The sequence below is a fragment of the Ictidomys tridecemlineatus genome, chromosome 4, assembly GCF_052094955.1.
Source record: "Ictidomys tridecemlineatus isolate mIctTri1 chromosome 4, mIctTri1.hap1, whole genome shotgun sequence".
Lineage (NCBI taxonomy): Eukaryota > Metazoa > Chordata > Mammalia > Rodentia > Sciuridae > Ictidomys > Ictidomys tridecemlineatus.
This window is the reverse complement of record NC_135480.1, coordinates 135,839,931-135,854,587: the sequence shown is the minus strand read 5'-3', so window position 1 is coordinate 135,854,587 and position 14,657 is coordinate 135,839,931. Positions and strand designations below refer to the sequence as shown.

At 37.1% G+C, this 14,657-nt stretch overlaps 1 protein-coding gene across 10 annotated transcripts in view; it reads right to left on the bottom strand.

Moving 5' to 3' along the window:
* Positions 1 to 2,126: 2,126 nt before the first annotated feature.
* The window catches only part of Prune2 (prune homolog 2 with BCH domain), a 259,799-nt gene continuing 247,268 nt past the window's right edge, over positions 2,127 to 14,657 (bottom strand). For 2 of the 10 annotated variants that reach the window (XM_078047448.1, XM_078047447.1), the window contains exons 17-20: positions 14,596 to 14,631; positions 14,031 to 14,069; positions 9,525 to 9,572; positions 2,127 to 5,570 (exon numbers count right to left, since the gene is read on the bottom strand). In XM_078047448.1, the coding sequence (XP_077903574.1) occupies positions 5,540 to 5,570; positions 9,525 to 9,572; positions 14,031 to 14,069; positions 14,596 to 14,631 (154 nt within the window). In that variant the 3' untranslated portion in view covers positions 2,127 to 5,539. The remainder of the gene's footprint in view (positions 5,571 to 9,524; positions 9,573 to 14,030; positions 14,070 to 14,595; positions 14,632 to 14,657) is intronic. The other 8 variants (XM_078047451.1, XM_078047449.1, XM_078047452.1 and 5 more) reach the window with 7 other exon arrangements.

Here is a 14,657-nt window from a genome sequence, read left to right as displayed (position 1 = left end):
ATGTATATTAAAATAGGTGTTGCTAGGCATGGAGGCATACCTGTAGTCTCAGTGACTCAGGAAACAAAGGCAGGAGGATCACAAGTTTGAGGCCAAACTGGGCAACTTAGGGAAACTCTGTCTTAAAAAAAAAAAAAAAAGTAAAAAGGGCAGGAGAAGCAGCACAGTGGTAAACCTCCCTGGATTCAATACTACGACTACTTCTGCCAATAATAATAATAATAATAATAATAATAATAATAATAATAATAATAATAATAGCGTCTTTGAACAAAAAACACATAAAACAACCATATATATTGATCAATTGGCAGAAATATTATGGCCAGAAGCTCAGAGGAGTGTAGTCCTCTATTTCCTGTGGCAGCAATGGATCAATATATACTGATTTGGTGCTTTCACTCACTTTATAAGATATAATTACCATAAATAATGAGAATCACCTGTAACTTGTTAATGCAGCAATAGGTAATGAAGACTGAGGGAACTAGGCAATTCAGCTCACTGATCTAGAGGGAAAGAGTTTCATAAGGAACACAGGATCAAGTGTAAGAGCTGTAGGTTCCTCACTAGGGATAAGGCTGGGGAGAGTAGATAGCGGTTGTTTGTCTGCCATCTAAGTGTCATTGAAAGGGTTACGTATTGAAAAGAGATACTTCTTCCTGGATGATTGTGAATGACACTCTCTAGGAAAATTAGCCTTGTTAGGCCGTCTCCTTGCTCTATAAAGATCACAGCTGTGTGAGGACTGATGTCAAAAGGCACCAGCTTAATTAAACTCTCCATGATGGTACAGATGATGTAACTAGGGCGGGCTGCTGGCAAGCTGTTCCCAGGATACAGCCAACGCAGCAGAACGGCACAAGAGGAGCTGTCAGGGGAACAGCCCCTTGGGGACTCAAAATGCCTAACACAGCTTTCCTATGATCTACGACTCAAAGTCTTGGCTTCAGTGGCTGAAAGCTTGTTTTCCTTTAAACATTTTTTAATTTCAGCCCATAAATTTCATGAGAACCCCTTTTGATTGGATTTTCAATTAGGCTCCCAAGTTTATACCTGATCCTCCTGCCCTACACTCGCTCTAATGAGTGTGCTAGGTCCTTAAATACTCATGGATTTTGCATAATAGATTGCTTTGTTATGTATGTGTGAATGTTTTGAAGTTACATAAATAGCACTATGCTAAAATACTGTTTGCTTTTACTTTTTCAACTCTACCCTGTGATTTCAGTGTTGCTCTATGAATGTGTACTTTGTTGCTTCTCACAACTGAGTAGTATACACAGGGTGTATCACCCCATTTTACCCACTCTTTCCCTTAGTGCTGGACACATGCCCATGGCATGCCTCCCACTGCTACCATTTTAGGTAATGGCTGTAGAAATGAGCACAACTTTCCCCTTGAAACGCATGGTCTTCATTTGCCTGCAATTAATTACTCCTCAGTCTTCTCTTCTGCTTTTTCCCTTACTTGGGTTGAGGACAATTTCCATTGAAACTCATTCCTAAGTCACGAGAACATGCAATATCTCACTTTTTTGTTAAGCAACTTATTTTTTTGGCTGGTCCAAAAACTTTCCAGGAAGCAGAAGTATCATTTGATTATTAAGTTAAAGGGGGGGGGGATAAAAGAAAAAAAGCACAGTGGTGATTCCCAACTCTGATTTGGCCTGAAAGTTATGAAATTTTAAAAAGAAAAACACTTAAAAATAAGAGAACATTAAAATGTAGTTTTGAGGTATGTTTTATGGTGCAGGGATCAAACCTTATCTATGCTAATCATGCACTCTACCACTGAGCTATACCTCCAGCCTGAAATATAATTAAACAATAAATATCTGCCATGAAAAGGCAAGGGATAGAGAAAGAAGTTGGTATAATCGGGTAACCACGAAACATGGAGATATTTCCAAGGTAAGAAATGCCTTACCCCAAGGATAAAAAATACATTTGAAAGTGTAGTGGGTCAAACCCTGAGACGTGAAAGGCAAAAATAAGGGGAGAGTAAATTTGGTGACCAGGAAGGCCAAAATATATACAGTTCTCTAGTACTGAGTGGCAAGGTAATCAATGACCAAATAAAACTGCTGCAAAGATTCTGGCTGACTCAAAGAAAGCAAGCCATAACATGTGGAATCAATTTTTATTTCCGCATTATACAGAGAGATTATATAGATACATTGTGTCATTACATATTTTATATTATTAATGCACACAATTTGGGGAGAATTTATTTATTTGCCAAAACAAACTCTAATAGATACTTTTATTCAAAGCAATCCGATACATGGTAGAAAAATCTTTAAATATATAAAAGATTAATCTGTGCACATCTAAATGTTTCTAAGGGAGCAAACTACTGAGGCATTGTGATAAGATGACAATTGCAATCATAGTACTGTAACTGAATCCTTAAAATGATATCTTAATGAGAAAGGCTAGGAGCAGTGACTTCCACAAACATCTGGAGTATACCTTAGAGAGTAACCCTATAAAACATTGTATGGCTTCAACAGGAACCTCAGGGTTTTCTTCCATTACCAGCTATTGCCTTCAAATTTTCTCACTCCTTGACATTATCTTCTGTGCAGATTTTTGTTCTTTCTCTAGACCAAGAGTTACAGAAAGAACAGTTGCCACTTTGCGTAAAAACAATTCTTTTGTCCCCAGTAACCCCTGGGTTCCCTTAACTACAAATCTATAGGAAAAGTGCAAAGCAGTTCTCAGAAGTCAGAACCAAAGCAAGAATGCTCAGAATGCCAAGAGCCAGAGAGTTGAATGATGTGAGAGTTTACACCTGTCTACCTATCTGCTTAGGGACTGTTTTTTTTTTTTTCAGGATTCACCTAGGATTCTATTTACTTGAATTGAATTTACATGGTAGCTTTTTCTCTAACACGTGCAATTAAATTAATCTGTCCATTTAAGATCATAAAATAGCAGGTGTCTAACATCAAAATGGTTTTGCAGCCCATAGAACAGCCCAAACAAAACCACTGATTGGGAAAGGTGCCCATAATTTCTGTGTGGGAAGATGAAGCTTCAAACAGCACAATCATTTGAGTAGTTAGTTGTTCATAAACAGGCTGCACAAGTTCAAAGAAAATGTGAAGGGTGGGATTGTTGCCACGTCTCCTTGGCTGTAACAAGAGCCCTCTATCAATAGCTCTGTGTTCTTGGGTTTCCACCACAAAGCTGAACACTGGATTCCTCATTACTTAGAGGTTACACATGACTAGAGGACCATGTGGTACATCTTCCAAAAGAGGACAGCACTGAATGGAGTGTTCAGCAGGTGACCAAACCAGAATATTAGGTAACTGTATTAATGTCAACACCAGATTCTAGGGTAGGATCATTTGGGTTTCCAGAAGTAATAATTGGGCTATTAGAGATGGTGGACTTCGGGGGTTTTCCTATTGGGCTAGCCAAACTTAATCAGGAAACAGATCCAAAAGACCACAAAGTTTAGTAAGATGGTAAGTTGAAAGGGATGGAGAGGGGGAAAGCAGATAACTATGAAGGCTTCTGGAGGAAAGAGTGGACCTGTGTCTTGGGTGAGCACATGTGTAAGGTAGGAAAGAAATAGACATGAGGGGCAAGTGAGGTCAGAGGAGCTCAGGTGCAGGTGCAGGTGCAAAGATGACTGTTTCAAAGAGGACCAGGCTCAGTGTCCTGGAGAGCTCTCCTTAGTGAAGTTACCACCATGACACTAAGGCAGACCACCCCTCTCTCCTCTTCATTTTTATATCTTCCAGTTTCTTTTTAACAGTCCCTAGTGGACTAAGAATGGTTTTCAGGGTAAGACAGGGACCTTGGCAACACCAGCAAGTAGCTCAAAAGGAACCTTTAAGCACATTTCACTTTGAGACTTAATTAAAATTAAAAGTTCAATTAAAACTTGAACCATGCTTTTGTGCCTAGGATTCCTTGTCTTCCTCAGCTGGCCATGTATTTTAGTTTTCAAAATAAATAATAATTTATTTTATTGACAAAATTAGCTTTGCAGTCTCATTCATCCATTCTGTTTAGAGAAATTATCTAAATTTAGGTGGGGTGTGGGGCACAAAGTGGGAAAAGATATTTGGTAGAGCAAAGATCAGTAAACTTTCGCTGTAAAGATAGTAAATATTTTTGGCTTGGTGGCCATATGGTTTGTTGTTAACTACTCAGCTTTGCCGAGGTAGTGTGAAGGTAGACAGTAACAAAACAAATTTGTGTGTCTGTGTTTCAATAGCATTGTATTTATGAATACTAAAATTTGAAAAATTTTCTTATGTCATGAAACATTTAAAAAAATTTATTTTTCAGCCACAAATGTGAAAGCCATCCTTAGCTGGTGATGCCCCAGATTTGGCAGTTTGCCAATCTGTCTGCTGGAGGCCCCAAATATTTGAAATTATATTGGCATTTTAAGGGGCATAAAAAACTATAAGGAACTATTTTATAAATAATAGAACATACATTTCATTTTAATGTTGTGATCCAATTTGAGTATCTTAGAGCAGATCACTTTTTTTTTTTTCAGTGCCAGGGATCAACCCTGGGGTGCTTAACCACTGAGCTACATCCCCAGCCCTTTATATTTTTATTTTGAGACAGAGTCTTGCTAAGTTATCTATAGCCTCGCTAAGTTGCTGAAGCTGGCTTTGAACTTGTGATCCTCCTACCTCAGCCTCCCAAACTGCTGAGATTACAGGAGTGTGCCACCGTGCCACTTTTTTAACAAGCATGTGAGAGGGAAATTCAGCAAATTGGGTTACCAAATCATTTTTGAGTGGGCTACATTAGATGCCCAGTTTGTGGACTGAAGCACAGACAGCTGCTAAAAATTCAACATTCACCCTTAAGTGTCACAATATGAAGGTCTTCAATACTCGTTGGAGAAATGATTTTTTTTTTAAATCAATTCACCTAAATCATGATACCTAAAATAAAAATGATGTAAGTTAGAAACTCTACTTTCCTTTGAGAAGCTAATGAAGAAGACTCATGTGAACAAGAACACAATGGGCACTTAGCTGATGGTGGTTTTATACTTGTGAATGGTTTCTGGCTGTCCTAAGCAGGCTAGGAAATTTAAAGGTGGGATTATGGGGAGCCACTTTCTTGGGGAGAGTTGAGCCCTGTGTACTTTAAATCTAAAGTGTTCATCACAGAGAAATCCAGCTAAACTAGGGAAAGAAATCCACATACGCTTAACAGTGGATTTAAGTTCTCTTATTGGTAAATGCCAGACTAAGGGACCAAATACCACTGCACCAAGGGTAAAAACACTGAATTGGAAGTTCCTACTTTCTTGCTAAGGTTCAACTAAAATCTTTGAGGCACATAATTGGCAAAATAGGAAAATACACACAATTTCATAAAACATGTTAAGAGTAAACAAATTCTCCTCCTGTTTTTCCCCTTAGAAATTTAGAATGGCACCAGGTAGTGCAAAGTGGAAAAAAGTAACATCAGCCCTGTCTCTTCCAGGTAGATATGTTTCAGCAGAACCACGAAGCAAAAAGCATCCTCATCCCCCAGCCGTGGCCCACTAGGGCTTTTCTTTCAGCTTCAGGTCAATACTGTGAAGAGAAGAAAGAAAGGGAGAGAGAAAACACGAGAAACCCAGTGAGAAATATTCAGGAATGAATTGGGTGGCACGGGTTTGCTATTTTCCTTAAAAGACTTACTGAAAACAAATCATGCAGGGTTGTTTCTTTATATATATATATATATATATATATATATATATATATATATATATATATATATATATATACTAGAACAATCTGGAAGAACACAATTCTCCTCTCATTGCCAAGTTTTTCTCTAAAAGATGGAATTTGTTTATTTTTACAGCAATGTTTTTGGAAGCTTTTTATGCCTTTTCAGAATGATCCAGGGAGGTAAAGGATCAGTGTAGAAGCTCCTTCTCAAGGTCAATTTGGACAAAGAACATTACAGCATTTTGGAAATAAAGGATCTGTCACCTTTTAGTAAATGCCCTTTCTTTGTTGTCTGGTTAATTCAGCATGAGCCTGGTCATGCTGAATGTCACTGAGGTCCAGTACAGGGGACCACGTCATTGGGAATATTTGTTTTTTAAATGCTCTCAGGGATCTGACTTGCTTTCTTATCCGTAGAGTTTTACTTTGGGATTGTCCTCTTTTTATCCACCGTGCTCCCTGTATGCTTTTCAAACATACTTTAACAAAACAGGTTATTTATTTTTTTAAAATCTTGTTTATGCTCTAAAAGTTATTTGTGACTACAGTTATCCACAGAAGTTTGTAGTAGGTTTGATTTGGGTGACTGGAATTTTAGTCTTTCATTCATGGAATTGACTAGTTTCTCTCACAGGCCAAGAAGGTATTCCCTTAGCCAGAATTTGAAGCACAGTTGTCTGGAAAGTTTCAAGGTGGGTGAGAATCCTTGAAATCATTCTGTGAAGACTAAAGTGCATGGTCACTTTGTTTCACCTTCTGCCCTTAATAAAAATCTGAACCAACACTTATACCACAATGTCCAACTCCAAACACATTTTGTTGTTGTTCTGACTTCTTTTGTAAACCTTCTGGAGTTTGATTCTTCCCTTCTGTTTTCAGTAATCAAAAAGCTAAAAGACTTATTAAACAATTTCTCCAGTTTATGGAAGAAGCAAGAGATAGTTAGAGGTGGACAATTTTCTTAAAAACTTAATACAGGAAACTAGAAACTACTCTGAAGATTGTTTTTTTGAGATAACTGGTTTTTCCTTGTTGGGGAGGCTAATGAAACTAACAATGCTATTTATTTAAGTCTCATCAAATACAACCACCTTTGATTATATAATGTTTTTAATATATATAAAATTATAAAAGTCATGTATAATATACATATATATACACATATTAAAATTATGAAAGTCATGTGTGAATAAATAAAATTCAAACCTAAACATGAAGGAGATAAGCACTGATGCCAATTTTAAAATCTAATGTTCTATTTGAATAAAAAATTACTTTGAGTCAGAATTGAATATAAATGGAGTGTTCCTCAGATGAGCTTAGTTTTCTATCATCAACTTTGCAATGAGACAGAACAACCTTCAGATAATTTTATGTGGTCACATTAGTCCATTTAAATGAGGTTTTGACAAAGTATCTGTGGATCTTGTTTAATGATAAAAACATTGGTGTTTTATGCAGGAAGAGGGGGAGATGGGCATGTTTCCCTTCTCTCTCTCTCTGTCTCTCTCTCTCTCTCAGCACAGTGAGGGACCACTATAGAATTAGCACACATTTCATTGTATTCTTGGCCTGTGAGTTCCTTGGAAAATCCTGTGCCCATTTGCAGTTGATCAGTACTACACAAGGTATAAAATGCTTCCACACAGGATTCTTCCCTGGAAGAACAAAAGCCTGGAGTGAATGAAACCAGAAGAAGGTAAATGAAGCCCCTCGTTCTAACACTAAAGGAAGCCAAAATCCATGGCTGGAAGTCAGGGGAGAAAAATTTTTTTTTTGTTTTGCTCATTCTTGCCTCTCATCTGGGAACCTCACCGTATTTATGGTAATCATGTATCCCAGTTGAGGCTTGTGAAAGAGAAGACTGACCAAAAGGAAAGCCCTGTAGGAGAATGTGTTCTTTTAAAAAGTGGGAAGTGGGGCTGGGGTTGTGGCTCTGTGGCAGAGCGCTCGCCTAGCATGCATGAAGCACTGGGTTCAACCCTCAGCACTACATAAAAATAAAATAGGATACTGTGTCCACCTAAAACTAAAAAATAAATATTAAAAAAGTGAAAAGTATCATTAATAATTTGCAGCATTCCTCCCTTCCCCCCACTCTCTCCCACCCCTGTACCCAGCCCTGGAATGAACCCAAACAAGAAGGAATGTTCTACCTTCTTCCCAACCCCAGCAGCCCCACAGACCAAAAGAAGCAAACAAACAAGACAGGCAAAGGAGTGGGTAAGCCTGAAGATGTAGCAGCAACAGGGCAGTGAGTGACTGGATCACGCCTTCCGCAAAGTTTGTTAATTGCAGGAGCTGTTATCTCATCAAGGGGGTGCTGTTCTGTTAAGGAAGGAAATGTAGCATATTTGCAAAATGTATCATGGTGGACTAAGGGAACTGAGATATGTATGCTTTGCAGAATTTCATGTGGCAATCTGCTTGAAGCAATTGCTGCCATCATCTCAAAAGGTAGGCCAAGAGTGACCTTCAGAAAAATAGCTGCATGATTTACAACATTTGTTCTTTGTGCCCTTTTCAGTTAGGACTTTCTCTCTCTGGAATTTTGTTCCCAAACTTCCTTTAGGCTAAGGGCAGCATGGCAACTGTAGAGCTACTGCACTATGATCTTCCAACTTCTCTGTGGACCAGGAGGGGGAAAAAAAGGTGACAAGAGAGACACACTTAAATTTGATCTTTACCTCTCTTTGATTCCTGGGAACAAGGACAATGTTACATTCTCCACCAGTCAAACTAAATTAGGAGCCCATTATTGGTGGTCTGGTTCTCTCTGAGAGTATGTTTTGACTACCATTTTTTCCCTGAGACTGACCTGGCTACTAACTTTATTCTCTTAGGTGAGAGGTGGCATAGCCATTTGTACATGTAGACCACCTTTCTCTGACTTATAAATCACTAGGCTCTGGATCTGAGTTACCAAGGTTCAAATCTCAGTTCTGGATCTTTTTTTTTTTTTTCCTTTTGGTACCAGGGATTGAACCCAGGGGCAGTTTACCACTGAGCTACATCCCCAGCCCTTTTTATGGGGCTTGCTAAGTTGTTTAGGGTTTCACTAAATTGCTGAGACTGGCTTTGAATCACGATCCTCCTGACTCAGCCTCCAGAGTCATTGGGATTACAGGCATGCACCACCATACCTAACTGGCTCTGGGCCATTTTTGTGACTGTAAAACATTTGTCTTGTCAGATAATCCGTCTATGCCTCTATTTCCTCATCTGCAAAATGTACCGCAGAAGCTTATACGGAAGATTACAATCAGATACTGTAGATGAGCTTTGAAATAGAGTCTGGCACATGGTATGAATGCAATGTGTGTCAAATTTCTATTTCTCATAGAATGGGAATCATCCAATTAGGTCATTCCTGAAGTTCCATGCAGACTTAATGGCTTCCTGGAACTTGCAAAACAAGGATACTTCTTCCCTATCCACCAAAATATTGTTAACATGGAAGTCCAGTTTTCAGTAATTAAAACAAACAATATCATTCAGAAGGTAGAGTTGCATTCCTCTTATCCAACTGTTCTTACATCTGGCCCCAATATTTTTGTTCTCTGCACTTTTGGATTAGAAAAACAGAATTCACATAAAGACTTAGGTTGTCCTTACTGGTGATCACAAATGAGACAGCATGAAGCTGGCAAGTTTCTCTTGAGTTTCTAATTTCAGGAATGGAGCACATGAAAGCTGAACATCTAAACGGGCTTTACCCAATCCTGGATGCATTTTTTGTTTTGTTTGTTTTCGGAACCCCACCATACAACCACAGGTAACCACATAGCTTTATTGATGATGAATTCTTACTCCTTCTCCATAGAAGACATTTCTGGATCATTGTAAAGGCAGCTAGTTCTGAGTGCAAGGAAAAAATAGGAAGTAGTCAACATTTTCTCCACTCATACTGCTAAGTCAGCACAACTGATTTGGGGCATTTGAAACTGTTTAATGTGGTCCCATTGCTATTACTGAGCAAATGTACATCAGAGCAGATGATGAGATTAAGCTGTGACTTTTCCCACATTGGTTTTGAAATACAGTAATTGCCCATGATTTAGAAACATTAAAAGAAAGACTTAAAAATGTCAAATACCTGCTGTGGTTTTCTCTGGCCTGGTCATTTTTCCTGACTTTTTAAACCTATCTTATTCAGTTAACATAATATCATAAATTTTATTTGTACCCCAAATAATCAAGTATTTTATACACAAAGGAAAATCCCTCTCATTTTTGTTTACACATAAACACAGTTAGTTTTCAGTTTTCTAAGAGTGAGGATTTTCCAAGACACTGAAAGAAAAAAACATTGGTGTCAGAAGTTTCCTTGAACACTGATCTCTCCATATAGCTGAGCTGTGTACAGGTAATCCTAACACTAACCTAAACCAGGTATGTCCAGGAGGAAAAATATAACCCAATAACATAATAAAGTGAAAGTTTTTGAAGGTGTTTGTTTTTTATGTCATATTAGCTGTTTTGATAGTCCATATTGGTGCAATTACTGTTAGCAAACTAGTTTGCTTTATATTAATTTCTGATTAACACTTTGTATAATTCAACTTTTACTTTTCTTCCACCTCTGGTGTTGTTATTAGCAAATATCATTTGAAGGGATTCTATGATCTTTTTTAAAGGCAAGAGTTTCTTTCATAATGTGAATAGTTTTACAAGCCAGTTTATCTGTTTGCATATAAGAGGTTCAGTGATAAGACTAGTGGGTTTTTTGTTTGTTTCTTTCTTTTCTTTAAATGGCAGAAGGCTATTTTCCCCAGGCAGGGTAGTGGCTTTTCTCCTCATTCTCCACCCTTCTTGCTGGGGGTCTGGTATTTTTATAGAGAGTATTTGGCAACTCTAGTGAACAAGGATAGTCAAGAAAGTGTTGACAGTGTGCTAGAAAAAACTAGCAAAGCTGGAGTGAAATCAAGAAAGGGCAGTTTTCCAAACCCAGTCGTTCTGCTTTTTAATTTAGAGTAATCCAAAGAAAACAGCAATTTGCAAACCATTTAATTCTGTCACTCTAAAGAAGGCAAATGGATCCTTCTCCATTTGCAAAATAAGAATAGGTTTGTGTGTAGTATTTATCCTTCGAAAGTAGTTTCCTTCCTGTATAGATCTAAGGTTTTAAAGAAAAGATAGGTCAGGATGAGCAAATCATTTTCTGAATGTCAATGCTACTCAATTTGGCATGCAATTTAAATGGTATTGTGTGTGTGCATGACAGATTCTGTTAGAATAAAATTTATGTCATTTTGAGGGTGGTTTTTTTTTTTTTCATCTGAATGGATGTTAATTCGCTTTAAAGAAAAAGGATAAGAGTATTGTAACAGTTAACTATACTGTTGATAAAATTTCTAAAGCAAAAGTTTTAAAATGCTATTGGAAAGAAGCCACACTATAGACAGATAGGGTTTGTTCTCTGATAAAGTATATGTTTGCCTCTGGTTAGAACTAGACCGAAGCTTTCTAATAAGGTCACATGGAAAGTCAGAGCACATCTGTCAATAGAAAGAACCTGGGTGTATCTGCCTTATAACCAAGATATGTAGTGGTCATGTTTTCTGGACCCCCAAATCATCCTATAGAGTTTGTCCTAGGATTTGGGAACACCTGCAGGGGCTCAAAGGTTGTCAATGTAGTTGGTGGTCAAAAAATGCAGGACTCTGTGGCTTTCCAATCATTGAGGGGGACAACGGAATACAGTGCTTTCTCCTTACAATGCAAAAGCGTAAATATTTTTCAGTTTCACGATCAAATGAAACAGGAACAATTGGTGGATTCTTTCAAAAAATATCAATCTACTGCATCCAAAGCAAAAGCACAGAATGCTAACATCTATCAAAAAAAAAAAAAGTTTTTGTTTTGTTTTGTTTTTGTTTTAAACTTAGCCCTTTATTTTAAGGCAGAGACCTACAGAATAAGCATCACTGGAACCAGTTCGAATTGCAGATTTCAGCCCCACCTGAGATTTGCTGAACCAGAAAATCTCAGGGTGAGAGCAGGAGACGGTTTTAACAAGTGCTCCAGGTGACTGTGATGTACAGTAAAATTGGGGAGCCACTGTTCAAAAGCAATGAACCTACTCTTATGTAAGTGCATTAATTTTTGCAGGATACATTTATTGAACTCTCAGGCATGATCAATGTGCTTTTTTAAGAGGGAGACTGAGGCTTTTCAGGGCCATTTAAAATATTTAGGTATTTGAGAGAAAAAGGAGAAAGCTACACAATGAAACCAAAAATAACTGGTTTACTATGGTAGCCAAATAGGAAGAGCAGCAATATGGAATGGGGGTAAACCTATTGAAGGAGGCAAGATTTCATGGCAAAAATGAAAAAAAAATGACTTTGTTAATAGGTTTGGCTGGGAAATTATTGATGTCTCCTCTTGATCTTTTATTTTGAAAATGGCTCCTTAATTTCATTAATATGTCATCCTCCTAAAAGAGAATACACTGAAGTTTCTTTCTGGAGGAACCTCATGACACAAACCAATCGAGTGTATATAAATGCTATACATTACACCAACATGTGGTTCCTAGATTCCTAAAATCTTCCTTTCACAACTACTTATTTGTTATAGTTGAGTTGGAAACTAAGAGGATTCTGCTAGAATAAAAATTATGTCATTTTGAGGGTTTTTTTTCATGTGAATGGAAGTTAATTCGCTTTAAAGAAAAATAATAAGAGTATTGTAACAGTTAACTATACTGTTGATAAAATTTCTAAAGCAAAAAAACTTTTATTTTTAATACAAAAGATTCACATTATAGGCTACTTACAATAAAAATGTATTACAGAAAAAAATGTCTAAATAAATTGTATTAATGAGGAATTGGTATTTATTTACAACAAAGCAGTAAAACTTAATTATTTAGATCATATTCATTTAGAATTTATAACTGCTTGTAGACTTCCTGCTTTCATACTCTGTTAAAATGAATGTCTGCTGTAAAAAATCAACAGTGTAAGCAACATTTGAAATGGGGAAGCAGCTTCAAGTACTTTACTTAGTGTGGCAGGATCTCCAGAATAGCACTTACCTACATTTAACATGAAGCTTCAAAATTTTTCTTTGTAACTTGGAACAAAAAAAAAAAAAAAAAAAAAGAAAAGAAAAAGAAAAGATTGGGTACTTTTTCAGAGGAGCTTTGGGCTGACTCTAGGGCTATTTTATAGCTCTGTAAGGGCAGAGGTTAACTTGCAGATTTATGACCAGCAGAGATGCAAATACTTTCTGATAACCCAGTGTTACAGTTTTTTGCCCTACTGGACATTAACCAGTTTTGTATTTAACCCAACAACCTTATCAAACATTCTTTTGTAAATAGCCTATATGGTAGTCCCCTCTTATCTGTAATGTCTCTACTAGCAGTTTAAACACAGTCTAAGAATATTAAATGAAAAATTCCAGAAATAATCTATGAGTTTTAAATAACCTTTATTATATTTATTTATTATTGTTGTTGTTAATATTGTTATTACTAGTTATTGGTAATCTTCTATTCTGCCTAATTTATAAGTTAAACTTTATCACAGCTATTTTATTATAGAAGAAACAGTATATTTAGGGTTTGATGCCGTTTGTGCTTTCCAGAATCCATGGAATGTCCTGGAACAAATAAGATAATAATATCCGGCTGATAAGAGGGAAGTACTACAGATCTCTAATTTTCCAGTGCTCTTCAAATTGACTTTAACACTTCACTGGCTCCCAGATTAAATAATTAGTTTAATAAAATCATTGGAATGTGTTCATTTTATATTCTCATGAGCATTATGACTTTTACTTTTTTGAATATACCTCAACAATAGTGAGCAATGACTTTTTTTTTTTTGTATTTTTCAAAATATCATGGAGACTCTGAGTTAAGCAATGTTTCCAAGTTACTAAATAAGGTGGTGCTGTTGTTTTAAATCTTGGAAGGCCATAAAATTGATTCTACAAAAATCTTCCAAATTTTAACTTGCTATCATTTCCCCCATAAATAGAATGTGTGAGGTTCTGCTCACGATCATCTGATGTCATATCCTATGTGGTAGTGCCTGTGACAATTCTTTTGTTATGGTGTCTAGAATTGTATATTAAAAAAATTAAACAGTGACAAATGCTTTCCTTAAGATAACCAAGATCATGGGGAAAAGACTGTAGAAAGAAAAGCAGAGATTGCATTTACCATGGAAGAAAGACATTTTTAAAGTGCAGCATTATTATCAGGATGCAAAAAATAAAACACCAAGCATGCAGATTCTTCCCATTCATTCCTGAAATCTAAGCCAAAGTCACATCAGCTGCTAAATTAAAACCAAGTCTTACTTAGCTGCTTCTGATGCTTCTCTCAGTTCTTCATCCAGTCTGCATGAGCAAAAATTACCGATGTAGAAAAGAAACAAAAAAGAAGCAAGCAGAGCATGAGAGAATCACCCAGCAAAGCAGAGCCAAACATAAGTGGTGTGTGTTTGCTTTTAAGAACCATTCTCTGGAGCATCAAGACACAGTTAAATATGGCGTCATTTCCTCCCATTGGGTGTTCATGTGTGTTACCTTTGCAAATTCCTTCATAAAGGTATATGTGAAAATTGCAAGGGGATCATAAACATGCTGGCTGAATAAAGCTGGAAACATCCACATCAATGTGTTGGGAACAGTTAAAGTTAGCTTGCAGCCTGGGCCAAGCCAAGGGTGTATCTGGTTTAGTAGGTTTCAGCTGCAGACCAGGTTGACCTCAACAGCTTTACACATACGACAAAGAACAGAAATGGTAGACAAAGGACTGATACAACAACCTCTTGCTCTGGTAGCATGTTGAGGTCACCCAGGAGTAAAACACTGGAGTGCACACACAGGGGGTCCAGCGTGAAGGTTATCAGGAGATTTTTACCTCACACTTCTCTTATAAGATCTCTCTTCATCGTACCTTATGAGATAAAAATGGATGCCATG